General features: G+C 41.1%; 1 protein-coding gene across 1 annotated transcript in view; it reads left to right on the forward strand.

The window, feature by feature from the left end:
• ZNF407 (zinc finger protein 407) overlaps window positions 1–26,815 on the forward strand; it is a 131,318-nt gene extending 104,503 nt beyond the window's left edge. Inside the window, exon 4 of the mRNA XM_081014106.1 lies at window positions 26,559–26,815. Within this exon, the coding sequence (XP_080870232.1) occupies window positions 26,559–26,637 (79 nt within the window). The 3' untranslated portion in view covers window positions 26,638–26,815. The remainder of the gene's footprint in view (window positions 1–26,558) is intronic.
• Window positions 26,816–27,523: the final 708 nt, after the last annotated feature.

Below are 27,523 nucleotides of genomic sequence, written 5' to 3' on the forward strand. Positions count from 1 at the left end.
GCAGCGGCAGCAGGAGGCCCCATTAGCTAAAGTGGTGCTTCAGGTTAAGAACAGTTTCAGGTTAAGTACGGACCTCCGGAACAAATTAAGTACTTAACCTGAGGTACCACTGTAGTAGGAGTTTCCCCTCAGACTTATTCTAATCTCTATGCTATGCTGTTATTTTAAGAGCAGAGCTTTGAATCAAATCACAAGAGCAATGAGAATACATCTCTTGCTTTCACAATATGTACACACAGGTATTATCTATAAATAAGGAAATCCCAGACCTGCTCTCCATCTACACTGCAAAGTACTGTGCCTGAACCCTGCACAAAGTTGTTCAAGGTGCCGTTGAATCCTGATATATTTGGCTGGCCTGGCCTCAGTAGAACATATGCTTTGTCCTACTTCACCTCACTTTGTTCTGCTTGCGCAAACATGAACTTTTGCCTTGGGTCCGAACCTTCAAGTTGCTGTGGCCAGAACAATCTGGAGTATTTCCACAATCTTAGATGGAAAATGGCTATTAGTTTGATGGTTTGCAATCACTTATGCACAGATTACAAGGTGGTTATTGCTTTGCCAAGTATTACTGTGTTGCACTGAACTTTTTGTTTCCGTTCCTTGAGAAATTCTTTAGATATGCATTCTAAATCCTATGGCTTGGGGTAGCTGTGAACCACATAGAACTCCATGGCTCACTTTCTGTGTTGGCCCATTCTGACTGGGCTGTCCTTACCACAAGAGCGTAAAAGAATCCTGCTGGATTGGAACACGGGATCATATAACCCTACTTTTTGTTTTAAGTGGTGGTCAGCCCAATATTTCTGGGAACAAAGACAATAGTCCTCCATGTTTTTTTCCTCTTCTGCAGAATGCCACTTCTGAACTAGGAATCCCCATTTAGCTATAATGGGTGGGAAATGTGGACACATTCTTCAAGAATTTGCCCATTCCTATTTGAATGGCATGGTAGAAGCTGTCCTATTTTGTAACCTTCATAGGAAAGAGAGGAAAGATGAATCAGATGTGCTTCGTTTATCCTACAGAGGATCCTATGAGTTTGGTCATATAGTGACAATTTCCCTTAAGTGCCACATCTGATGATGAGTTCTTCTGCTTACCCTGTTAGGAATGACTTTCAGCGAGTTTTCCTGACATGGTAAGCACAATATCTCAACAATTCTAATCAAAGGAGATCAAAAATTGATCAGTGAGCAGGGTCAAATTAAGTGACAATGGACAGGCAAATAAGGCGTGGTTCAGGAAAAGCTTGGGCAAAGAAAAAGTCCAAGTATACCACATAAATCACGTAAGTTTCCCCAGTCAACATACTAGCCTTTTTCTGACTAATGCAGATTTACAGGGGTTTTTTTCTTGATCTGCTCACAGATTACATGTAAGTAATATTTGTGAGCACCTATTATACAGTTGCCTTATAAATAATTGATTGTGAAATTAAAACCAGCAAGTGGCCCCTCATTTCAGCTTGGCAACTATAGGATCGTAAAATAGATATGTGCTAAGAAGATAATTCATTTCAGTTGTGTGGAATGGTAAGCCATGATAAATGGTGTTTCTGTACAGAATTCCCCATCTCTGTGATAGTATTAGTTTTTACTTTAATTACTAGCTCCAGTAATGTTTCCTATCCATAACTGTCCACAAAATAGACTGTTGCTGAGCAAAGGCTATGGCCTGCTTACTCAGCTGTTGAAAGGAGGACCCACGTTCTACCATGTCTTCCGCACTTGCTCTGAACCACTGCACAGCAGAGTGTCCCTCATTTAAATATTTAAATATTAATGTTGAAATTTGCAGGCACAAAGCTTTAATGCCACTTCAAGGAGATGTAACTTTTATCTGGGAGATTGTATCACAAAACGGAAGCCTTGAACCTTGAAGAATGACTGTGTGCAGGAGGTTACTATGCCCCCCATCTAAAAAAGTTTGGCTTGCACCTTGTTTTCCTTTTGTAGAACCACTACCAACAGCACCAAAAAATGATACTCTGTCAGGGGTGGCTCTCTGCGAAATGGCTTAGTTGACATTAGCCGCAAATGAGCAGAGAGACACTAACTACTAATTGATTACTGTAATTATGCAGTCTTTGGCTAGTTTGTATTGGCAAACTATATATACTCCTTGCATAAATGTGAACTTGCAGAATGCACAGTAAAGGTCACTCTCATTTGCATGATAGGCTTCATTAGAATATGCTAAGGACAAGACCTAGTGTTTTATGACTTCAGGTGATGAATAGCTACCATATTATTCTGTTAGCTGAAAGCATTTCAGTCACCTTAATTTGTGTGGGGGTATTTTTTTCCAATGCTATGAAAAATCTGTTGGGAGTTGACAAGAGACAGTGGTTTGATTTTATTGGGATGTGCATGTTAAGCTTGTTGGGGTAAAATAGTAAAATTGCTTCTCAGTGCTTCTCTCTCTCTCTCTCTCTCTCTCTCTCTCTCTGTGTGTGTGTGTGTGTGTGTTGACATTCTTCCTGGGCTGTGGTTATTATCCAACAAGCACTATAGGCTATTTATTACACAGAATTATTTTATTTTAGTCCACCATCTCCATCTTAAGACACTGAATGTATGTAGGTTAAAGTAGCTGTTGTTGTTGTTCAATATTTTAATGTTCCAACTTAAGTAGGTAGGTAGGCTACAGCTTATTAATGCTTAAAGTTATTGAACAACACAGTCTTATACTAACAATTTAGTTCCGTTGTATAAATCAGTAGGTCGAAACAAAGGTTTAGGATCATGGTAATAAACATCAAAATAATGCATTTTGTAAGTGATAATGACTGTCCCTTATCTTTACTTGTATGTATTCCAGCTTGATTAGCAGAATTTTGATTCCCAGTGGTCCAGTGATGTAAGTTAAGCAGAGGGTAATTGACCAAAGGTTATCCAGTAAGCTTCATAGCTGAATGGATATTTGAACCTAGATTCTCTCAAACAAACTCGGCATTTAAAGCAACAATGTTGTTGCAAGACTAGAGTAAAATATTGGAACTGCTGAACTTGTTACAGTTTGGTTTTTTAAAAGTTGAGTGAGAGAAATCAATTGAGATATGTGCAAGACTACACATTCAGCTGTACCACTCATTGTTACATATGCATACTTACAAATAAGTCCTATCTGTTAAAATGATTTGTGGTGGTTGTTGAAATTGGTAGAATAAGTTAGTTTTGCTACATAGTACCTTTTCTTCGCTACTCATTGCAGAGCAGAAACTTTCCTTAATTCAGTCTCCAGTCAAACAATGATTGTTACTATTGACTGTCTTCATCCTGCATGTTTCATTAGAAACTTTGGTACAGGAACGGGAAGAAGAGAAGCACTGGCTCACAGAGCCATATTTATAGTGCGAACCAGCTCCTAATTAGCAATGACTGCAACTTATTGGGACAGAGAGTTAACATCTTTTGATAGGTTGCTTTTTAGAGCTTCCATAACTGCTCCAGCTACTAAAATGTGTAGAGGAGAAAATGAAGAAGCGGACACTTTTGTTATAAATTGCAGTTTTGTAATAAAATTGTACAATGAGCTTGCACAAGCTTTTTAAAATATCATTGCTGCCATGGAACAGGTCTGTAATTTATTTATTCAGGAACGTTGGAGGCATTTTTGATTTATTTGTTTTTAGAGAAGTTTTGTTAAGCAAGATAATGAGCAGAGGTGGTGTTAATCATTTGCTAGGCAACTCTGAAAAAAATGAAAATTTTGCATATCTTTAGCACTGCTGGGGAAAATAAATCCACTCATAATGCTGATGGTCTATTGGTATAATTTTTAAAAAATATTATCTCTTACTCTGGAGAAATTCAATACATTCATATGTTATGCTAAAAGCTAAACTAATCAATATATAATTACACATCCATATGTACATATGTATTGGGTAATCATAAGTATTTGTTATCTGTAAAGATGAAATATGAATTTGTTGGTGGTCACTGCCATAGGTGATTATATATTTGTTTATGGATAACCCTTCAGGTGAGTGTTCTTCATTATGTGCGTTTTATTGCTATTCTGGACTTTCTAAGGCACAGAAAATGCTTGCTGTGCCTGAAGAAGGGCACGTGCTGGTGGTGTCAAAAGATACACCCCCCATGTCAATACAGGTAAAGGCTACAGAAGATTTAGGTGCTCATTCTTTATTTAGCTTGGTGTCTTTGCGTAAATAGGCCAGAAGTGTATTTTGCAAGGTTTGGGTTGTTAAGTATTTATTTACTTGCACAATTTTAATCCTTCTTTTTGTCCAAGGAACTCAAGCTGGTATATATAGTTTTCTCCATCTTTTCCTCGCAAGAGACCCATGAACCAGGTTAAGCTGAGAGATGATGACTGGTGGCCAAGGTCACCCAGTGAGCTTTATGGCTAAACAGGAATTTGAAACAGCATCGCCCAAGTCCTAGTCTGACACTCTAAGCTATCGCCATTCCTGTAGTTCTATAGGTTAATTCAAACACAATAGGGTTGGTGTTTTTTTCGTTTGTTTTGTTTTTTCATCTTGGGAGAATGGCTTGGGAAGAATACATGGGGAAATTATATGAGAGATAGAAAGGAGCAGTTAGAAATGCAGCCTCCTCATACTGGTTCTGTCTTTCCATTCTGATGCCATTTTTGTGGTCTGGACAGGTAAAGGTAAAGGTACCCCTGCCCGTACGGGCCAGTCTTGCCAGACTCTAGGGTTGTGCGCTCATCTCACTCTAGAGGCCGGGAGCCAGTGCTGTCCGCAGACACTTCCGGGTCACGTGGCCAGTGTGACGAAGCTGCTCTGGCGAGCCAGCACCAGCGCAGCACACGGAAACGCCGTTTACCTTCTCGCTGGTAAGCGGTCCCTATTTATCTACTTGCACCCGGGGGTGCTTTCGAACTGCTAGGTTGGCAGGCGCTGGGACCAAGCAACGGGAGCGCACCCCGCCGCGGGGATTCGAACCGCCGACCATGCGATCGGCAAGTCCTAGGCGCTGAGGTTTTACCCGCAGCGCCACCCGCGTCCCTGTGGTCTGGACAAGACTATCCATATTCCATCAGGGCAGAGACTCCAGAGGTGCTTGGATCTCTACACCACATGGGCAGCAGGTTTGGTCTCTAAGGCACCTGGACATTACAACTACATGATGGGGACTGAGTGATAAGCCAGTGGAAGTATGGAGACAAAATAAATAGAAACGCTCTTCTGCTGTAACAAACCATAAGTACAAGGTTCTCAATGGAAGCTTTGTCTGCTGAGTACCATTATGCAAAATGAATGGTGTGTGTCCTGATCTGATGGTCATACAAGCCCAGCTTCAAAGAAGTGACAAAATGGGAACAGTGTCTGAGACAGCACAAGAAACTGTTTCCTCATTTTTTAAAAGCTTGTGCCATGTATTCTATCTACTTCTGCTACACTGACAAGAATACAGTACACAAAGTGAATGAATTCTTGTGTCTCCTTCTGCGTTCTGATTGCCTCACTTTGATTACCTTTGATTACCTTCTCATCAGGGCGTTGACCTTGTGCCATCAAGTCAATGGGTGTTTTACTAGTGACTTCTGTAAATCTGAGCTGAGTCTCTGAACTGGTAGATACTTCACTTTCATCGTCATCAGTCTTGGCTTATGCCAAATGCGTAAGGCAGTTTGACAGCTATCACTGTAAATGCCCGTGGACACCACTGATGAGCCAAATGCTGGATTAGAAAAATGAGTTGTGATTAAATCTTGCTGTGTCAGTCATGCACGGTCCAGTAACTGATGCTGCTCTTTTAATGTCGGTGCTGAGTAGTTTCATGGCGATGGCAGGCAACGAGTGAAACGAAAAAGTATGCCAAACTACTTCTTTTTGAGAAAATATTGAAGGCACGTAGGGTGTTGGGGTTTTTTAAGTGTGAATGGTGTTTTTGATAACTGAGGCTACAATTCCATTCATATTTTATTTTGAAATGAATCCTTTTGAAATCAATGCAACTTATTGCCAAATAAAGATGATTAAAATTGATTGCATATCTTGCTATAATGATTTGCAGTCTAAAGGAATGCTTTGCAATGTGTCCCTGATCAGGGTTGTGGATATACAGGAGTTAGGTATAGGAGGGGGTTTTTTTGTGTGTGTTTTTAATGCTGTATTGGTTCACCCTAACCCAGTTTTTTGGTAAAAAAAATTCTGGGAAGGTGTGGGTGTTCATGTTCCTGGTGTTGTTTAGTTTCCTTTCCAGGCTATAGTCCCAGGGCATGTGTAGGCAAACTATGGCCCAGGGCCAGATCCGGCCTAATCGCCTTTTAAATCTGGCCTGCGGGCAGTCCAGAAATCAGTGTGTTTTTACATGAATAGAGTGTGTCCTTTTATTTAAAATGCATCTCTGGGTTATTTGTGGGGCATAGGAATTCGTTCTTTTTTTCTCTCTTCAAAATATAGTCCGGCCCCCCCACAAGGTCTGAGGGGCAGTGGATCAGCCCCCTGCTGAAAAAGTTTGCTGACCCCTGTTCCCGGGGCAACCAGCAGTTTTACCCAAGTGCTGTTTCTGGTGTGGATATAAGTAATGAATGCACTGCAGCTTCTGCTTTCTTTAACTTTACTGGGACAGTTCTTACGAAGCATAATCTTGCCTTCAGTTGTCTGCATTCTGAAGCAGCCCCATTTTTATGGAATCTTACAAGATGTTTTGAAACAGATCTTCCTCCTCACTCTATTCCATAAAGTAGTTTTGTGCTCTATGTCCATTTGTTCTTCTTTCTGCTTTAAATTTGAGGTGGGTGGTGGGATCTGTTGTTCATTTTTTCCCCAGCTTGGGAAAGAGAGTATAGAGAACGTAACTTAGTGCTCTCAACTCATTTGTTTTACAGGATGATTTGTGCCCTTCTGACTGTAATGGAGAGAACTGGCTTAGTGTTAGTGGAAAGTTGTTAAAGAATGGGTTTGCGGGTGGAGTGCGAGGGAGGAATGGGTGTGTGAGACAGTGAGAATGTTTAATTTTGTGAATGTTCTGCTATTACGAGTGTGAAAATATGTCAGGGTAATACATATCTGGAGGACAGAAGATGGAAATAAACAGAATTCCAGGCATGTGCCCAACTGAATGGCAAGAAACGGTATGCAGACACTATGCCACTCACAGATTTAGCACTGTGGGTTTCTTGCTCATTAAATCCAAGAGAGAATATTTCTTGTAGTGAAGTAGAAAGGAAGGCTGGGTGGGTACATTTTCTCACCACAGCGCAGATAGGCAGGCCATGACATTCTTGTGAAGAATTTGCAATCGTGAGGGAACGTAGCTTTTCAGAACTTTTAATAAGGGGAACAAATTAACCCTTTTGTGGTTGCTGCCAGATACACGTTGGAAACATCCTTTTCTGTATTGCCTAGGTAAATTCCTCATCCTCTCAGTGGTGTTCTTAGAAGCATATGGCTGGTTCAATGGAAAGCACGCAAAAGAAGGAAAACTGCCATGTGTTATCTTTAGTAAGAAGTATCCATTATTTACTTAGAAGTTAATTTTTGAAAAGCAGCTTTACTTTAAAATAGGAAATCTCTGAGCACAGGGAATATCCAGCTACCTAAGTCAATGAGCTCTAGACTTTGTTTCCTCAGCAACTGAGCTATGTCCTGAGGGTAAAAGTGGAAACAGTTTTTGAAAACAAATCTGTCCTTTCTCTGGGTGCTAAATGAGTATTTTTTGTTTTTATCTTGGGTGGAGGAAAACATAGTGGTAGCTTCAGTTTCTTTTTTCTGTGTGGGTTTATTTATTTGGAAGCACACTTTTCATTCTCTAAAATCTTAATGATTTAGTTTTGTCTCTTTATCTTTGAATTTGTAAGTTTGAAGACCTCCGCAAGCCAGGCCCTTTGAGAGCAGGAGAAGGACCTTTTATCAGGCCCTTGGATGTTCAAATTTTGGAAGGTTTGTGAATAAAATAGGAGAATAGGAGAATAACTGAAATAGGAGAAAGGAAGCCATGGGGTAGACAAAAGAGATATTTATAGATTCAACACATTTCGGACCCCGCTGCTTTTTCAGGGAAATTCAGAGAAACGAAGATTCAAGTTTTAGATGTGCTCCCTCCTTCCTTTCTTATGCTATCGATTTAGTTGCATATAGAGTTTGAAGTTTGGCAAACATATATAAGGGATCTTGCAAAGCATTTTAGCTGCGTTACAACTTACTGAAGATGGTTATGCTCATCTCATATTTTCCTGAGCCTTAAGTCTACGTGCAAATTAATAAAAGCTGGAAATTCTAACCAGCCTATTTAAACACGTTCCTTGAAATATAATATGCATTTTTAGCATGGGTGGTGGTAAATTCCTAATGAGTTGTCAGTATTTTTAAGATCTGTGAAGTTTTCTAATTGGTATTCATGCAGGTAGCTGCAGTGGCAATAACTCCCACATTCTGAAATGTTGTGAAAGAAAGTTTACACTTCTCCTGACTTGACCAGGAATATTTTTTCTCTTTCAGTGAATACTGTGACATTCTCAATGTGGTGCACAGTATACTGAAACCATTTTTGTTTACTCACATATTATATGATGTGTGCATTATACATCTACATGGGATGAGTACTTAGAAAATTGGGGAAATAGTCCTTACATTGAGTTTATTTATTCTTTTAGCCTAGTCTGTGAAGTAAATATTTTTGGATATACTTGGAGGAAACTAAGCTAAATTTTGCAATAGAACTGAAACTTTAGAAGCTAGAATATGCCTATCAGAATAATTGTCATCGCAATTGGCATTAAAAAGTCCAGCCCTAGAGGAATGTGCAATGGTAAATTTATTATTATAGGAATTTTTGGCACAATTGTAATATGATACATTGCAAGGGGCATAGAACAATCAGCAGCAGCTTAATTAAACCCGTATCACAGATGTGCACTTTCTTATCGTCACTACACCAGTGTGGTGTAGTGGTTAAGAGCGGTGGACTCGTAATCTGGTGAACCGGGTTCGCGTCTCCGCTCCTCCACATGCAGCTGCTGGGTGACCTTGGGTCAGTCACACTTCTCTGAAGTCTCTCAGCCCCACTCACCTCACAGAGTGTTTGTTGTGGGGGAGGAAGGGAAAGGAGAATGTTAGCTGCTTTGAGACTCCTTTGGGTAGTAATAAAGTGGGATATAAAATCCAAACTCCTCTTCTTCTTATTCTCTGGCTCTCAGATTACAACACAGGATTTCAAGATTTAGTTTACACTAGTGAAGTAGGTTGACCAATTAAGGCAGATAATATTGTATCATCCAAAGTAGGTTGATTATAACATTTGACACATATACTTTATAACTCTATGTTATTTGGGCTTTTAGACCTAGGTGGATCAGTTGCAGAGATGTATCTTGTTCCCACCTGGCCTTGGTGCAGCCTCTGATACCTGCTTAGCACCTAAGAAGCCTTATTTGAAAGTCTGCCACCTTCTCCCATAATTTCATAGTAAGACTGTTACCAGATGCAGATTTCATGACTTCAACACCAGCCAACCATTTCTTTCTTTCCTCTCCCTCTCCCCCTACCTTTCTTTGTTCACTATCTATCCTAATGAAGAGCTCTAGCGATAGTGAAACCTTATTTTGTGATATTTTGGTTGGATTAATAATAGTATTGCCCTAATATGGCTCTAGGAACCTTCAGTATAGCTACTTGCACAACTTCCATTGTGCACAGCCTTTAGTATAGCTACTGATACATTTCATTTGTAATGGCAGAGACTACAGTACAGAGGCATCGTCTGGAGATCACCACAAAGGAAATGGAGTGCAAACTTTGTCTGTCTGGCAGCCCTCAAACCCTGAGCATGAATTCTCATCTCAACTGGGGTGGCCTGCCTCAGTGAACTTCAGAAGTTGTACTTGCGTGAAAGAGTTCTCCTTCAGCAAAGTCACGACTGCAATCCCCCAGGATTCTCTAGAGGGAGTGATAATAGGTCTCAGACTCTTGCTACTGGTTCCTAGACATAGTACGATGTTGTGGAACAGCTCTCTCACACAAATAGAGCAGATCAATTACAGCCATTGGGGAGTTTGGTGGTAGTGGGGGAACCAAACATAAAAGAAGACAGCTGTGCAAGTAGATTTCGTTCCTAAACCTTTTCTGGGAAAGCCCTTATCAAGAGAGAGAGAGAGAGAAATGGGTGTTTCTTTATAAACAAGTTTTCTGTTGTAGCATACCCAATCAGTTTTTATTAATAAGTATTCAATTTGTATTTTTGTTTTCTTCTTCCCCCTCCTCTCCCCCTCTACTCATCAGCTGCTGGCTCACTCCTACATCCAGCAATCTGGGCTTCTCATTGGGCATAGGTGTGTTGCTTGACAATTTTCTTTCTTGCTTTCTTCCTTTTATTCTTTTTATCTACTTACATTTAGCCATGCTTTAGAGATGGTGCAGGTTGAGACCAGATGCAGGCGCAGTTTTGTGAAAATACACCTGGTGTCTGTTATCATATATATATATATTGTCATTTTCTCTGCAGTGGAATGAAAGAGTAATGTAACATAATTCACTCATCAAGCACTTCATGTTGTGGGTCTTTTTAAAGCCTGTATTAAGCAGTATTTTTTCAGGTACAAAGAGGTACATTTTAACCCAGAATGTTGTTGATTCCCCAACAAGATTGGAAGAGCATCAACATATCCATCGGCACAATCCCCTTCCTGTAACTATTATCTGCCTTTTGGTTTTCCTGGCAGACATATTCAGGGGCAGCTATTATACTGGGGCTGTCACAGCTTTAAGAACCACCACCACTTGTAGATTAAACATCTGGGCTGCAGTGTGGACATGGGATTTCGAGATGAAACGTGGAATTAATTCATAGATGCCAAACTTAGTCATATTTTGGTGGTGGACACTAATTGCCAAAGTTCAGGAACAAATTTGCTAAGCTTCTTCAGTTATTTTTGACCAGCTGGAGTTCAACATACTTATTTCTGTAAGCACTCAGCGTCCTTTTAAAACTGAGTTTCTTAGCATCAACATTTTGAGAGCTGTACTTGCAATACTTTTCAAAATGAAACACATTGTCCTTACCAGGAGGCAGTCAGAATGGAGGAGAGAAGTGGTTGTTACAGTAATAGATGTTATATTAGGTATGCAAAAAAGAAAAAGAAAAAAGACAGTTGAATTTTAAAGCAGAATTTCCAAATGAAGTTTAATGACTTATAACATTGCATGAATTTGTCAAGACTGATCAGCTGGATTGCTGCACAATGAATACTGAAAATGTTCTGGTTTTTAGGTTTATAATCGCCTACAGGCATTCAAAAAATCAAAATGTTGTTTGATGGTTTCAGAATGTTAATGAAATTATTATTAATAGCTCATATATTAATCTTAATGGTAATATGTAAATACAGGCAAATGCAAAGCTGTGTTGACACCTAAAAGATTATTTTACTCAGTGAAAAGAAACCTTGGATTAAACTCCAGAGATCAAGCATCAAACCTGCTTATAAATCCACCGAAAGTAAAAATGTTCATGATACATATTGAAAACATTAGTGATGAGATGTTGTAAACTCCAGATTCAAATTGTTTGCTAGGATAAATTTCAATTAATATTTATGAAAGTTTTTACTCAGTACTAGCCTGCTGTCAATAATTTTTCACAATGTTTTTTTATTTATTTTATCAGTGTAAAATATTTATTATTTGATAACTATACTTCTGGCACATCATTTTTGCCAACTGGATCACAATGGGCACCCATAACTATTACTAGCTGATTTTCCCCACAGAAATAAATCAGTGCATTTAAAAATGTAAAATACAGATAGCAAATTTTAATGTAATTTTTGAACCCTGTCCTTACATGTACATGTTTAAATTGGCAGGATAATTTCTAAGGGAAAGGGGAATCTCTTTGTTTACAGAGTGTACAGAATGTGTTGTTCCTTTTAGGAGTTTATCTGTCATTTTAAAGCTTTATTTCGCAAAAAAGGACTATACTGTCCAGGTGGGGGGAGAGGAAGGAGAGGGAGAGGAGCTTACTTTAGATATGAGAATTTCATGGCTTTTTACCTATTTGAGGGCCCTGTAGAGTCAAAAGCATAGTACACTTGCTTCCCAAGTCAAATGACAGACCGTAGCCGCCTCAGTGTCACTGTGTTATCATCTTGTGTTAGCTCGAAGCACTCCCTGAAGCCGATCTAGGTTGCCTAGTCCTAGATGAGGTCTTCATGGGTGCTGACCATAAAAAGTTCATCAAAGTAATGAGGCGAGGCGAGAGCTTGGCGCTCATGGGCAGAGCTCAGCACCAAGGAGTGTGAACCGGCTCCAGCTGTGACAATAAAACAGCAGGTGGCTGCTGTCATTAGGGGTGGCAGATGAGGCAAGGGACTAACATTCAGCCCCAAAAACTCTCATTTGTTAGCCATCGCCACTCTACCATGCAAAATAGTTTCCATCTCAGTCAATTTTACTTTGCAAAATATTACGCAGTCGCCATATGAAAATTAGAGCCTTGGGTTTGCAGGTTTCTTTTCAACTTATTATCACAGAGCTCTACACCATCACGCTATGCAGTCAATTTCTGGTGTGTGGGGTGTTTTTTTCCCACCCTTTCAGAACAATTTGAAGAGGCTTGCAGTAATGTTATAATGTGGCATTTCTATTCAGGCATGCATTTGCTGCTTAATATTTTTGAGCGTTTTCTCAGGGCTTTGTAATTGATTTATAAAAGCCAAGCTCTCTGTCTCCTTCTCTTTTTTTGTGTCTGCTGTCTGCTGCACATATCAGCTGTAGTGCTGCTTGGCTGCATTCTTCTAGAAGTGCACTGTTACCAAATTACCTTCTGCCTTTATTCTTTCTATGCAAATCTTTGTTTGAAAATTCAGATTTTGGGGGACTGGTATTCTAGTAGGTTAACAATGTCTGTCTCCACTTGCCTGCTTATATTCCATATGGTCCTGGAAGGATGTGCGCAGATCAGAATTAACTTCTACGTTTGCATCCTCTGGTAGATACTTCATTCTAATGTTGATGTTGCGGTTCAGCTTACCACCTGGACTATGTATTGGCAGAATAGGTGTGGAGTAACCATAGCTTGAGGGACGCAGGTGGCGCTGTGGGTTAAACCACAGAGCCTAGGGCTTGCCAATCAGAAGGTTGGCGGTTTGAATCCCTGCGACAGGGTGAGCTCCCGTTGCTTGGTCCCAGCTCCTGCCAACCTAGCAGTTCGAAAGCACGTCAAGTGCAAGTAGATAAATAGGTACCGCTCCGGCAGGAAGGTAAACGGCGTTTCCGTGCGCTGCTCTGGTTCTCCAGAAGTGGCTTAGTCATGCTGGCCACATGACCCGGAAGCTGTATGCTGGCTCCTTCGGCCAATAAAGCGAGATGAGCGCCGCAACCCCAGAGTCGGTCACGACTGGACCTAATGGTCAGGGGTCCCTTTACCTTTACCTTTTAACCATAGCTTAAGAGAATAAATTTTCAGTGGAAGTGAGTGGAGAAAAGTGGAGGATATTAAACTAGGAAGACTGGGAAGTATCCCCCCTCTTTTTTTGTCATCCCTATGGACATAAAGGCATTACTGGGAAGGAGGCCCAAATGTAGATAGAGACTTTCTCCTTCTTCTTCTGTGTCTCCTACATGGTGGCTGCTTCTAGGGTTACAGACATGAAGAGGATGGTTTTGGCATGCTTGGGGGATCCCCAACATTTGCATAAGTACAGTTAAAGAAAAATTACAGTGGCAGTCCGGTGTCATGGACTTGTTGGGTGCAGAGGAATGGCGGGAGGCGCCAGCCAGGGAACCCCCCAGGGAAGAAGGCTCAGAGCCTGGGGATTGGTGGTGGGACAAGGATGAGTGGTCAGAGGGAGAAGACGGAGAAGGAGATGTTGGAAGCTGAAGAGGTGGCAGGGTTTGGTGAGCAGGGAGAGTCTGTGTCAGAGAGAACTCCCGAAGCTGAAGCAGGAGAGGAGGTTGGCCTAGAGGTCTCCCCCTCTTGCAGCAACCAGCTCCCCACCCCACTCCGCCGCACGGTTTCCCAGGAACAGGGGAGGAATGAAGCAGAATGAGCAAAGGTAGGCACAGATTGCTTGGGGAAAACGCTGGAGAGGAGGAGACTTTGGCAGCTGTGGAAAAGTGGAGACCTTTAGTCTCCACAACTGCCTCATAGGAGCAAGGCCTACCGAAGAAGAGTGGCTATGCTCATTAGGACAGGCACTCATGAGCATATCCTGTTTGTTCTAACTTATTACTGTGTTAACTTATTGCTGCTCACTTTGGACATGCAGTGTAGAATTAACATACCTAGTGTACTCAGTAACTGTGTTAATGGGAGGGGGTCTGAACATAAAAGTGGGGAGTAGAATGCTCTGCCTGGAGGGAAAGGCTGCCTGGAATCTTGAGCAGGGATATTTCTTTTAGAAGGGAGGAATGAGGTGCTGGATTTGTTGCGGGCCCTACTTGTATGGTTTTATTTCTGAATGTTCCAAGGGTATGGCTTTAATGTGTTGCGGGAGTGCTTCTGTAAGTTGACGTTTTGGTGCTTTATGACAATGCTGTATCCAGGTTTCTGAGGACCCTTGGGCAAGGCACCTGCCATGGGTTCCGCTCCCTCAGCAAGATCCATCTCCTCACCACCATTATCGCCAGCTGCTCCCTCTCCTCTTCTTCCTCATCAGTTTTGCTATGTATTTGCTGATGAGCAAGCAGTCTGTGGCATCTAATGTTGCTCCTCCTCACCGCTGCAGTTGTCTGCGCAAGCTGAAACATTATCATTTCAGTTTCACTGAGCAGAGGAGGTGGGTTTCCTATAGGGTTGTGGTATGGTTTCCCAACATCAGTGTAGGGATAAAAGATAAAGGTAAAGGGACCCCTGACCATTAGGTCCAGTCGTGACCGACTCTGAGGTTGCGGCACTCATCTCGCTTTATTGGCCGAGGGAGCCGGCGTACAGCTTCTGGGTCATGTGGCCAGCATGACTAAGCCGCTTCTGGCGAACCAGAGCAGTGCATGGAAATGCCTTCCCGCTGGAGCGGTACCTATTTATCTACTTGCACTTTGACGTGCTTTCAAACTGCTAGGTTGGCAGGAGCAGGGACCGAGCAATGGGAGCTCATCCCGTCACGGGGATTCGATCCGCCGACCTTCGTATCAGCAAGTCCTAGGCTCTGTGGTTTAACCCACAGATAGTCAGGCCCAATTATGATGGTGCAGAACTCATTTAGTCCTTGTCCTGGACTGGATTCAGTAATATTCTGGGTGAATATTAGAGAATCACCATGGACAAGGAAATGCTTTCTTTTCAACGCACCTGCCTATGGACAGATTGGTAACCACACCTGGGAAAGCATCCATGTTCTGTCATTTGGCAAGGCACGCTTGAATTCACTATGTGGGGGCACGTCAATCACCAGCAGCCAAATGAAGAAAGTTTCAGGAGTAAACAAAAGCAATTACATAGCATTAAACCAGAAAGAATACAAATAAGTGAACAACATCTGATCAAAGAGCAGTAGATAACCTTAAACATCTCTTAAACCCATCTGATAGCTTGGTGGCAGAGGCAGATATCTGCTTATCTCTCTGTCAGATAAGAAATAATGCTGATTGCCAACCAGAACAGAGGCTTGGCTCTTCAAATGCAGAATATATTTCCTTTATGTTGCACACCACGATGATATCTTTCTTCTTTTCATACTTTTTTCATTTGATCGTTGTATAAGGACATTTCAACCATTTGCGTTTCAGTGTTTGCATGTGAGACTGCTGTCCCATCTCTTCTGACTCCTTTTGCTTTGCCACTGTAATAATTTCCATTGTGGCAAAACAATGCTACAAATACCCTTGCGAAAACACTTGTCTATCCCATAAAGATCATGGACCTTCACTTGTAGTCCAAAATTAAGAGATATGTGAATGTGCCTCCTGGCAAGAATTAAAACAAGGCATAAGGGCTCTTGATGCTGGCAGATCAAAGCAGGTAGGGAAGTTTATTTGATCAGTTTCCAGGCAAAGTTGGGATCCCAGGGTTACTGAATTTCTTTAGAAAACACAGGATTCCCCCATGCATTTAAAATGTTTTTACTTGCCCTGGATGGCGTGTGGGTAATTAATAACAATATTTTTAATAATTCTGTCATTCACTGTGGACTGTAGATCACAGCTCATACATGAAAAAGCCCATGTTTCCATGTGTGATACACTCAGAATGTAAGCCAACTATACTCATCCCAGGCTAGTTAATGGCTTATGAAGTGTGTGGTTGAAGATGCACAAATCATGCCTTTTTGATACTGAGCCCAGGTGCTGGGAAACAAGCCTTTGTACTGACCTCTCACTCCTTATTCTAGTTGTACTATTGTGAGAAGCGCTCCCAGTTAGAAATGTGATTTTTGTATGTTGGAAATTTTAACAAACCCCTCTTAGTGGTTTTGCGGATGTCTAAGTGATGACACTTACTGTTAAGAGGGTACAGAAGACAAGAATGAAAAGAAAGGGTGGTGCCTGATAGATTGGATAGGGGTTGATTTTATCACAATGGATATACTATGGAGTAATTGTGGAAAGTTTTGCTATATGTATCTTGGCTATGAAATTTGTAGTGCCACTGTTTAGTGGGCTGTAAACACAATTCATTCTGTAAGCGCTAAAACACCCTTATTTGGCATTGCCAAAGAAGAGCCATGCTCTCAGGTACTGTCATACTATTGGAAGTTGATGTTAATCTGTTTTTGAAGCAAGGCTCTCTGTAAAATCTAAGCCTAAGGTTGCATTTCACAACTTATGAAAAACAAAGTCTAGATTGTGGAGAGCTGAGAGGTGATAGCACAGATGCAAAAAGCACAGGGATTTTTAAAGTACTTTTTGCAGCTGTTAGATTACCAAACACTTGTTAAAGGTGATGGTGTACAGATGTTTGGATGGCAGTAAAAACAGATAATTAGAAACGTAATTACATAGTTATATTGCATACTAGTGCAACTTAGTACTTCAGCTCCCTGAACATTGGCACACAAATAGTTGGTGCCACTTGGCACCAGAAACCTCTAATTCAGGGGTTGGCAACCTAAGGCCCATGGGCCACAAGCAGCCCATGGGGGTCATTTAACCGGCCCTCAAGCCACCCGCTCTGTGAGTCCCCGTGCACAGATCTAAACCAGCGCAGCACTGCGTGGGGACTTGCTTCCGCGGCAACAGAAATCATGCATGCGCAGATACCGGAAATCGCAGACAGGCGCACTCATGCGCGCGCGATCCGGCCCACAGAGGGGTCTCCACTGGAGTGAACTGGCCCAGGCGAGATAAACCTTGCTGACCCCTGCTCTAATTGTTATAGTATAGTGTGGTATAACAGGAGGAGTCCATCTGATTTCTCATTGCAGGGAGTTCCAAAGCCTTGACCCCACAATAGAGAAGGCTTCCTCCAGAAAACTTCCCTATCAGACTTGCCTTGTAAGAGTTCACACAGAGTTTGTTTCCTTATTTTAATGGATTTATATGAAACTACTTCAGTTTTTACGTTCGACTATCCAGAGACCAGGACATTATCTTCTGCCGGAATAGAAAAAGAAGCAGTCTGGGCCATCCTTTCCATTTGATCATGCAGGTCTAATAATTCTCTTACATCTTGAACAGCACATATTGATGTCACAGACACAGCAATGGAAGCATCTTGAGAGACAGTTCTCCCTTTTTTGAATGATAGATATAGGAATATGCAGGAAGAGCAGAGCTGATTGATTGATAGTGAGCAACTCATCCATAATGATCTGTCCGATATAGACAGTAAATTATTCTGAAGATTGATGCAGGTCATTGAACAGCACATCAACAAACCTGTTGTCCATCATTTTGCTGAAATGGGAGTCTGGGGCACTGACAGATACTCCACATAAGTCTACACAGTACATGGAAGGTACAGAAAGGTTCCCTCCAATGTTTCTACATTCCAAAATGTTGCCTTCTGCCATATCATTCACACCTTCACGTGAACCTCAACCTGCTACCAGCTATCTTTATTTAAAAGCAGTGGGAAGTCAAAGCTGATTAAATAACACAGTTATGGAATGCTCTTTCCGTGAGGAGGCATGCAGGTTTTTTTTATTATAAAAAACATCAAATTCTGCTTCTGAGAGTTAAATTCTACACAGTGGATGTATTTCCATTGTTAAGTCATTGCTGTTAAACTCAGTGGTCCTTATTTCTAGATCAGTTTGCTTTTAATGATAACCTATGCTGCTTCTAAAACATTATGGGCTTCATTTATGTTTGGTAATCACTTTTGGATTCCTTGTCAAAGCTACTCATATGAATTCTCATCACCACTCCACGTATTAATCTGTATCATAATGTGTATCAGTTAAAAGGCTTGCTTTGTGCTTTTGTGCATGGGTGCAAAGAATGAGAAGATAAAAGTACTTTTGCTAAATGGATTGATAGGTTTAATTGCTATTCTGGATTAGAACTACAACTCTCCCTGAAATGTTTTGAAGTAGTAGAGGAAAAATTTAATCCATTAAAAACATCCCTTTTCTAGCTTTACAAACAGTCTTGCTAAGGGTTAACTTACCAGTGTCAAGTTATTCTAAAACAAAATTCCACTGTTGGCAGTACTATAAGGAGAATGTGATTTTGAAAACCAATGTTGTTAACTAGCCCTTGCTTTGAGGATGATTTCAGAGGTCAGACAAGTTTCATCAGCAAGTTCTGTTGCTAGTCAGTTCGAAATATGTAATACAGATTGATCACTTAGAATTCTCCATGGAGTAGCTGGTACAGTACCAAGGTGTATACTTTTGAGCTTCAGTGTTTTGGATTATACAGTAGATTTTCTACTTGCATAGTATTTGCATAGAATTGTTCATACAGTATGGACATTTCCTGGTTAACAGAGTTTGGTTTCTATTACTAAAAGCAAGTCAGCACTGTTCCTTTTCAAATGTATTAGTGTTTTATAGACACTCATATTGTTTGTCCCCAGTGAGATGAAAGTTGCTGATGAAAGTTATGGTGGGCCAGTGAAATGCCTGCTTTAAGGAATCATACCTGCTCATTTTCCCTCCATACGTGATGTTTGTTCTCTGAGTCTTAAAGATTTTATTTAATGGAGGAAGGGAAAAAAAGGACACCATACCTGTTGCTATGCTTCAAAACCTGAGAAGTCTAGTGACAATTTACAAACATGCTCCCCATTTGTAAATAGATGCATAATTAAATCCAGTAGAACTTATTAAGAGTATATAATAAGTTAATAAGCGTGGGTGGCGCTGTGGGTAAAAGCCTCAGCGCCTAGGGCTTGCCGATCGAAAGGTCGGCGGTTCGAATCCCCGCGGCGGGGTGCGCTCCCGTTGTTCGGTCCCAGCGCCTGCCAACCTAGCAGTTTGAAAGCACCCCCGGGTGCAAGTAGATAAATAGGGACCGCTTACTAGCGGGAAGGTAAACGGCGTTTCCGTGTGCGGCTCTGGCTCGCCAGATGCAGCTTTGTCACGCTGGCCACGTGACCCGGAAGTGTCTCCGGACAGCGCTGGCCCCCGGCCTCTTGAGTGAGATGGGCGCACAACCCTAGAGTCTGTCAAGACTGGCCTGTACGGGCAGGGGTACCTTTACCTTTAATTTGGAATTGTGTTGAACAAATGTAAAAATATCACACTACCCCACCTCCTGTTAAAATGTGGGCTGCCATTCTTCAAATCAACTAGCTTCATATGCTTGATCTTATTTATACTTGTTATGGAAAGGTAGACATTTGCTATATTAGTCTGTATTACCTATTCGGATTCCATCTGTTGACAGCCAGCTAAGCATATGAGCTTCATGGCAAACTTCCATGTGTTCATTAAGTGCTCTTAAGATAAATTAGGATTAGGATTCAGACTCAGGCCCCTCTTTTTGTTCAGGGAGCCTTCAGATAAATTCACTCCAGGGGGTTCCTCTGTTCCTACTGGCCCAAGGTGCGAGTACTGAGTAAGAAAATGAAAGTAGATGAACAGAGCTAAATGCCACTTGCAATGTCTAGAGAGGCACTGTTTTGATATACATATTAATAAGTGGTATGATGGAGGTACACCATTGATTATTTTTCCTGTTTAAAGTGATTATGTCAGCAGGTCAGATTTCTAGGTCATTTTTCTTTGTGTGTGTTTGTTTTAAAGAGAAAAAGCCAAACAAAGATAGAGAGATTTCCTGATCTGTTTCTTCTACTCCAGCAGCTGTCTAATCCAAAGAAAGAGGGCCAAACGTCTCTCTAACTCAACAATGGATTTTGAAAATAGAATGTGACCAATATCGTTTACTTAGGTAACCTTTGTTTGTAGAGTTTAAGTTTGTAGGAGCTGGCTATGGATATTTTGTTTTATTTCTTGGTATTTAAGGAATGCGCTGCTGGTTTATGGCTATACGGAAAACTACTTTATGTTTTAATGTTTCTGAACAGATTTAGTACAATTGTCTCTTATATACCAACCTGCGCTTACTGTGCTGAAGGTGATGGCATAGGAGGTGGAGGAAAACCTCTTGGATGTAAAATAATATATGGCATTTTTGGTTGTCTTTATGAAACTGGGTCATTAAATTGCAGTGGCGGCAATTTCTGGCGATTGTCTGATTTTACACTACAAACACCACCATGTCCTGAACCCCTGACCCTACCTGGTGGCAAGTCAGTATGTCCACTTCCAAGTTCAATAGTCAGGAAACCATATATGCAAAGTCCAAAGCCCAAGAAACTCCAGTCCAGAGGCAAACCCAAAGCACTGTCCTGTAGAGGCCATGGAGCAGCCAAGCCAAGGTCCATCCACATGGGTAGTTGAGCAGACCCAGCACCTCAGCTCTGCCACCTTTTTATACCTTCCATGCTGATTGCAGCATCGGGGGTTGATAAGGCATGCGACCCTCACCTTTTCCAAGCCTACTCCAGCTGAGGAATCATACCCCTCCTCCCAGAGCTAGCGAGCCCCACCTGGCCAGCTAGGGAGTTGGGCTGTGAGTCCTTACTTGCCTCAGCCTCCTAGGGCACCCCTCCTGCTGCTCTCTATGCCACCGTGTTCGTAGAGACAGGGGCCCCTCTGATCCTTTGCATTGACCCCCATCCCCTCACCATCCTCTGAAATCCTGTGAGTACTTCCTTCCCCATCTCCAGTTTGCCCCAGTGTGTCCCAGCCCCATCTACGCTCCTCGCCGGGTTCCTCTTCCTCCCCCCCCCCCATCATCCTGCCTGTTCAGGGCATCCCACCCTGGCCATCTTTTCTGTTGGTGCTGTGCAATACTACAGTGGTACCTCAGGTTACATACACTTCAGGTTACATACGCTTCTGGTTACAGACTCCGCTAACCCAGAAATAGTGCTTCAGGCTAAGAACTTTGCTTCAGCATGAGAACAGAAATTGTGCTCTGCCAGCGCGGCGGCAGCTGGAGGCTCCATTAGCTAAAGTGGTGCTTCAGGTTAAGAATAGTTTCAGGTTAAGAACGGACCTCCGGAACGAATTAAGTACTTAACCCGAGGTACCACTGTACTTCTGATTTCTTATTTTCATGCCAGTTATGTGCTTGAAACTTTCCTTGAGTAGATTATGATGGCTGTGCCTAGTGCTAATGATAAGGGAACTCAGGAGCTTCTTCCAAATTCCTCTAATTCCCAGCACAGGACTGCATGTGAAGGAGTCATTTGAAGGGCCAGCCCAAGCCATGGTGCCTGAGGTGGAGCAGCAAATGGTGCCCCCTCTCCCACAAGTCAAGGTGCACAGTATTCAAGAACAGCCAAGTTATTTAAGCACCTGAGGCAGATGGTCCCACAAGCATCTCTCACCCTTTGTGGCAGTGAAAATACTGGAACCATAAACTGAATAATTAACAATTTGCTGCCCTTTCATGACACCCAAAATCAGCTGCCTGAAGCAGCTACTTCACTCTGCCTAATGACAGGGCCGTCCTGGTCTTTTGTCAGGCCTTTTAAAGAATTGCATCTGCGAAACAATAACGTTTTTGCAGTAGCAGTATATAGTATTTGGTGGTGGTTTCCCATCTTTCCTCCCAGCATTTTACTAATGCTATAGGAAGAAATGAAAAGGTTATCCTGTTGACAAACATCCAACTTTCAACAGGAGATCTGTGTTATACAAGGAATATTATGAGGAAGGGGGAATTTCCAGTATTAAAGTCAGCTTGAAGCAGCATAGATACATCCCCCTCCGACATGTATATTTCATACTCAAATAAAGGTATTTCTCCTGCTTTGAACTGTAAAGGCATGTTTATGCTTAACTGTTGGCTTTTTCCAGGGGGGAGGGAGTAGTGAATCTTTCTAGATATTTTTAATTAGGTATTGCATTTGACATAATGTTAAGTACATACATAAGCTCTGGCTTATTGGCCTTTTTGTTGATGGACTCTTTGTATATTTGTACCTTAATTTTATTTTTCTTTCTGATAATCAACTAGGAGGGAGGTTTCTGATTTACAAAAACAAGACTATTGCTAATTTCAAATGTGTATATTGAGATGGTTCTGCTTTCTGCCCAAAAGCAATGGCATTAAATTTGGAATGCCTTGTACTCTTATTAGGACTGCAGATTTTATGTCAGTACTATCATTTTCCGTATATACAATAATTTTTGTGACACTTGCATAGTCACCATGATGATACTGCAATAGATTATTCTGAATTTGAGATGCTGCGTTGTCCATATATATATCACTCAAATATGAAAAAGGAAGAATCAATTGTATTTTAATGTGTTTCTTTTTATAAAAAATAATGAAGTCGCTATCATTTTAAACATACAGAGTTATATTCTTACACCCTGAAGGCTGCACAAAATAGAGATTTTCTGTAATAATGCGAATATGCCCAAAGTAGATCAGACGTGGAGATGAGACATTACCATATATGTAACAGAAAATATACTGTTTCTTGGCTTTTGTGGCTCATATATGCCATAATCCTACAGTATTTTACAGTTCTTGCACTGTCCATTAGTGGAAGCATGTCCAAATGAATTCAGCATTTAATGTTAAAAATCTTATAATATGCCAGCTTGATTTGTAGCCCGTCATATCATGGAATGCTAATTAAAATCATATTTTTGCATATGTCATGCCTTTCATGTACATATGCAAATAGGCTTCCAGTGCCTTTCAGCTATTAGTAATTAACTTTATGAAGGACAGCTGTAATACATAATTAACAAAAATGTTTGCAAGCCCTTTTCACACTGAAAGTAAGAGCAGTATTTTCTCTCTCTCTCTCTCTCTCTCTCTCTCTCTCTCTCTTTTTGGTTATCAAAGATGCCATTTTAGTTCGAAGCCTCTCTGATATCTATATTCTTGAAGTGATCACATGACATAATTAAATTGATGTAAAGGCATTAACAGTGAAAGTATATTGAATAATCACCTATATGTTACAGTTAGTTGTTAGCAAAATTAAATGAAAGCCCATTGTTTTTTAACATACAACATAATGCTAGGTATTATGTTCTTTTTGTTTTTAAATATTCTGGCACCATTAGTGCCAAATTCCTGTTCAATGCCTGTAGTCAAGGAGTGATCAAATATTACATATTATTGTCTCTCTCTGCTATCCCCCTGGGCCCCAACAGTGGTAGCATTTCCAAGCAAAATCTTCCAACTGCAGTTTTACATTTCAAAGAAAACAACAGTTAAACCAAGAAGATTTCTTTGAAATTGAAATGGCACATCTCTCATTAGCCACATGGGAGGAGTTTATTTTCTGTTCACTAGTATCCTTCATTTTTCTCTTAATTCTGGCTAGCAGTCAGCAACACCTGAGATGGACACAGTTGGATCCGGATGCACATATTGGTTAGGCCAGGCATAGGCAAATTCAGCCCTTCAGATGTTTTGGGACTACAATTCCCATCATTCCTGACCACTGGTCCTGTTAGCTAGGGATGATGGGAGTTGTAGTCCTAAAACATCTGGAGGGCTGAGTTTGCCTATGCCTGGGTTAGGCCAAGGTTTCAGTGGTGTGTTCACGGGTGTTTGTGTGCATGGCAGCTAAGCTTTCTGTATTTGCTCCAGGAACCATCAGTGCAGAAAATGTGTAGAGCTGCCCACAATTAACCAGTTATTGGAGAACTACACAGCACAACCCACCATCCTAATCCACCTCTGCTCTTTGGATTCTTATCCTTCCACAATGCTTATGTCTTGATTCCAAGTTATCTGTAAATATGGGTTGTGCTTTCTTGCCTTTCTATTCCTAGCAAGCTTGTCGCCAAGTATCTGTAGGATTCAAAACAAAACAAAACCCCTCTCCCGAGAAGGACTTAGAACGTGCTTTTTCACAGTGTGATGGGTGTGCCAATGGGTGTAAGCTTCCCCAGAAGGAATAACAGAGCTCTCTTCCGCACCCCACCCCACTCGGTGTGCCAGACCTTTGGAGAAAAGGGGGCCTTTTGTTCATTCTTTATCCAGTGATCAGTCCCCTACTTGAACAAGGAAGCTTCCATTTCTTGACCTAGTGGTGGGCAGGCTGGATAGTGATGTGAAAGTGTGCAAAGACCTCCCATCGTGGCTTGGTATGATACTTATGCTGAGAGCGGCTTTTGTCAGCCCAGCACCGTCTGACGGCCCCAGCCAGCACATGCTTTTGATTTGAGAGACAGAAACTACCTGTGGGGCAAACTGCATGCCCTTGGTATCTGTATCAAGATCCTATTGTCAAAAACAAGAGTAGGAAGGAATGGTCTTTTAACAGACCCAATCTCAGCAATGAAGGGAATCAGACAGGAGTATGTTTTGGGATCCCTCCTTTCCAGCTTTTATGTTTTATGTCTGGCTAAATTGCTTGGGAAACTGGATGTGTGCCCCCATGGCCCTAGGAAATGAAAAGCTCGGTATCCTCCTTTGTGCAGGTTTTATGGTTATATTATGTTACCATGGGTGGTTTGTTAAATCAGGTGGACCTGCTGGCTAACTTTTGTGAGAAGGAACAGTTTCACATTAATTTTACTAAAACTAAAGTAGTTGTATTTGGGTAAGAGATCTCTCACATTTAACTGGGCAATTTCGAACAACCCTATATGACAAACTTTTTTGTTATTTAGGGGTCCATTTCACTGCTAATTCCTAGTTCACTAGGATGCTATTCTCATTAACGCAAGGCATATTGTATGAGCGACCCTAAAGCTCTTTTTATACAAAGAGAGACAAGTTGTTGCTCCAGCCCTTAACATTTTATTGCCTAAGGTTGTTCTCTCTCCCCGCCCCCCCCCCAATATTATATATTGTAGAACTTTAAGGTCTCTGCCAATCATCAGTCCAAGAGTTGGAGAATGTTCAAAATTTCTTTCTGAAGAAAGTTTTGGTCCTACTTGTTAGCATTCCTGCTGCAATGCCCATGCATAAATGGTTTGGCCTTCTATCCTGGCTAGAATACAAGTTTGGCTCTTAAATTTCCGTGATGGAATGCTCGTTCTGCCTTCTTCACGTCTGGTTTGCATATTTAATAGCTCACCCTTCAATTCTCAAAAGCACATTATTGCAAAAGATACACTTGCTAATGTGATAGTTGATTACGATCCAGTCAACATGTAAATTGTGGATACGGTTTTTGTTTGTGTGAGAGAGCTTATTTGACTGATATGTTAACAGTCCATTGTCTAGGTTGTACCCATGTATTAAGATGAACCAGGAGAAAACTAACTATTTGAAGTTAATTACTTTGGTTCCATGTGGATTTGCTTGTAAAGAATTAAGACTCCATGTTAATGCCCTCTACCTTTATGGTTGGCCACTATCAGAAATTACTCTTGGAACAGCCTTTCAGTGTGTTTTGTAAAACTGTTATAGAATACAGTGTTCACTACATTAACCACTATCCCCTATATAAAGATCCATGTGAAAAATATATGTCTGAATTTAGCCACAGGGATTTTTTTGTTACATCAAGTGAGTTTGTGTGCTTTTTTGCTTTTGATTAAGGAAAATTATGTTAAATTGTGTGCTCCTCTCTTTGCATTGGCTGTAAGAGCCAAATTTGTGGCTCAACTCTGAATGCCTTTACCTTTGCTATGGCTTCTAGCAAAACAAATGAAATTGTTACTAATACTACTCTGATATATCCTTTGGTGAACTCAGCACATGTGGTTGCAGTTCTGACACAGAGCACTAACTATGTTCTTAATATTTCTTACATAGCAAGAGCCTGAGGGAAAAACAAAAATCTCATCCTTGGGCAGTGTGTGTATTTATTTTGTATAAAGAAATAAAACTGGGTTTGTGTATTCAGGATTTTTGCATTGTCTTTTGGTACGTCCCCTGTACTGTGCTGTTAGGCTGCAGCCCCGCAAAATTTCCAGAGTATGTAATACAGTGGTACCTCGGGTTACCTACGCTTCAGGTTAAATACGCTTCAGGTTACAGACTCCACTAACCCAGAAATAGTATCTCGGGTTAAGAACTTTGCTTCAGGATGAGAACAGAAATCGGGCTCCAGCAGCAGGAGGTCCCATTAGCTAAAGTGGTGCTTCAGGTTAAAAACAGGTTCAGGTTAAGAACGGACCTCCGGAATGAATTAAGTACTTAACCCGAAGTACCACTGTATTGCGAATGCATTATATTTAGGGGAAATAAGTTCTCTAAGTCGGAAAGATAACAAAAAACTAATTTTGTTTTTCAGGGTGGCGTTTGTAATGAAGAAGCACCTAAATACTCACTTACTTGGAAAACACGGAGTTGGCACACCGAAAGAAAGGTAAAGTAACTATTTTACGGCTCTGTTGATACACAAATCAAGTTATAGGTTAAAAGCTGTTCTGGAAATGTTACACAGAGCTGCATCCTTGTTTGTTTCTGTGTGCATGCAAAAGCAGAGGTGGTAATGGTACAAAGACATAATTTTGACCTGTTACTCACTTGTCCAAATAGCTGCTATGGCCCAGTGTGTGTGTGTGTGTGTGTGTGTGTGTGTGTGTGTGTGTATAAGATAAGCCTCTCTCTTGCTCTCCCATCACTCCAGGTGTGATATATTATTACTCTATGGCAAAACATGGCTTGAGATGAGAAGGCAGAACACTATTAAGATGCTTGCCATCTCTGTGCTATGAACAGTATAACATATCCACTTGACAACACCACAAAAAGTTATAGGTGTTTAACAGATGATTCATTGTTAATAGGACTGAATACTTTCATTAGAAGGTGGATGGGTTTTTATAGATCATCTAGTCAAATCCCCTCACACTGCCAGAATTCTTTAAATAAAGTTTATAGTTTGACACACACCCCCCACTCATCTATGCATTAATTACACATTTAATAGTTTGATATAACCAAATCAATCAACATTTGCTCCTATTTAAGATTTCAAGGTCTTAAGCCACCTTTGCCAACCTGCTGCCCCCTTGGAATACCTCTCCCATCATGCTCAGCCTTTTATTTTTTTATAAAAATATTTATATACCGCTGTATCATAAAAATCTATCGCAGATGTTTCCAACAATATAAAAACATAAAACCAGACAGTAAAAACAAGTTAAAAGCAAATAAATGAATACATCAGCAGACCATTGTGGGGGGTGTACTCTTAACTGCCTGCATAGACCTGGCAGAACAGGGAAGTTTTCAGCAGGTGTTTTCCTTGTA

Source organism: Podarcis pityusensis (assembly GCF_964106645.2).
Source record: "Podarcis pityusensis genome assembly, chromosome: 7".
Lineage (NCBI taxonomy): Eukaryota > Metazoa > Chordata > Lepidosauria > Squamata > Lacertidae > Podarcis > Podarcis pityusensis.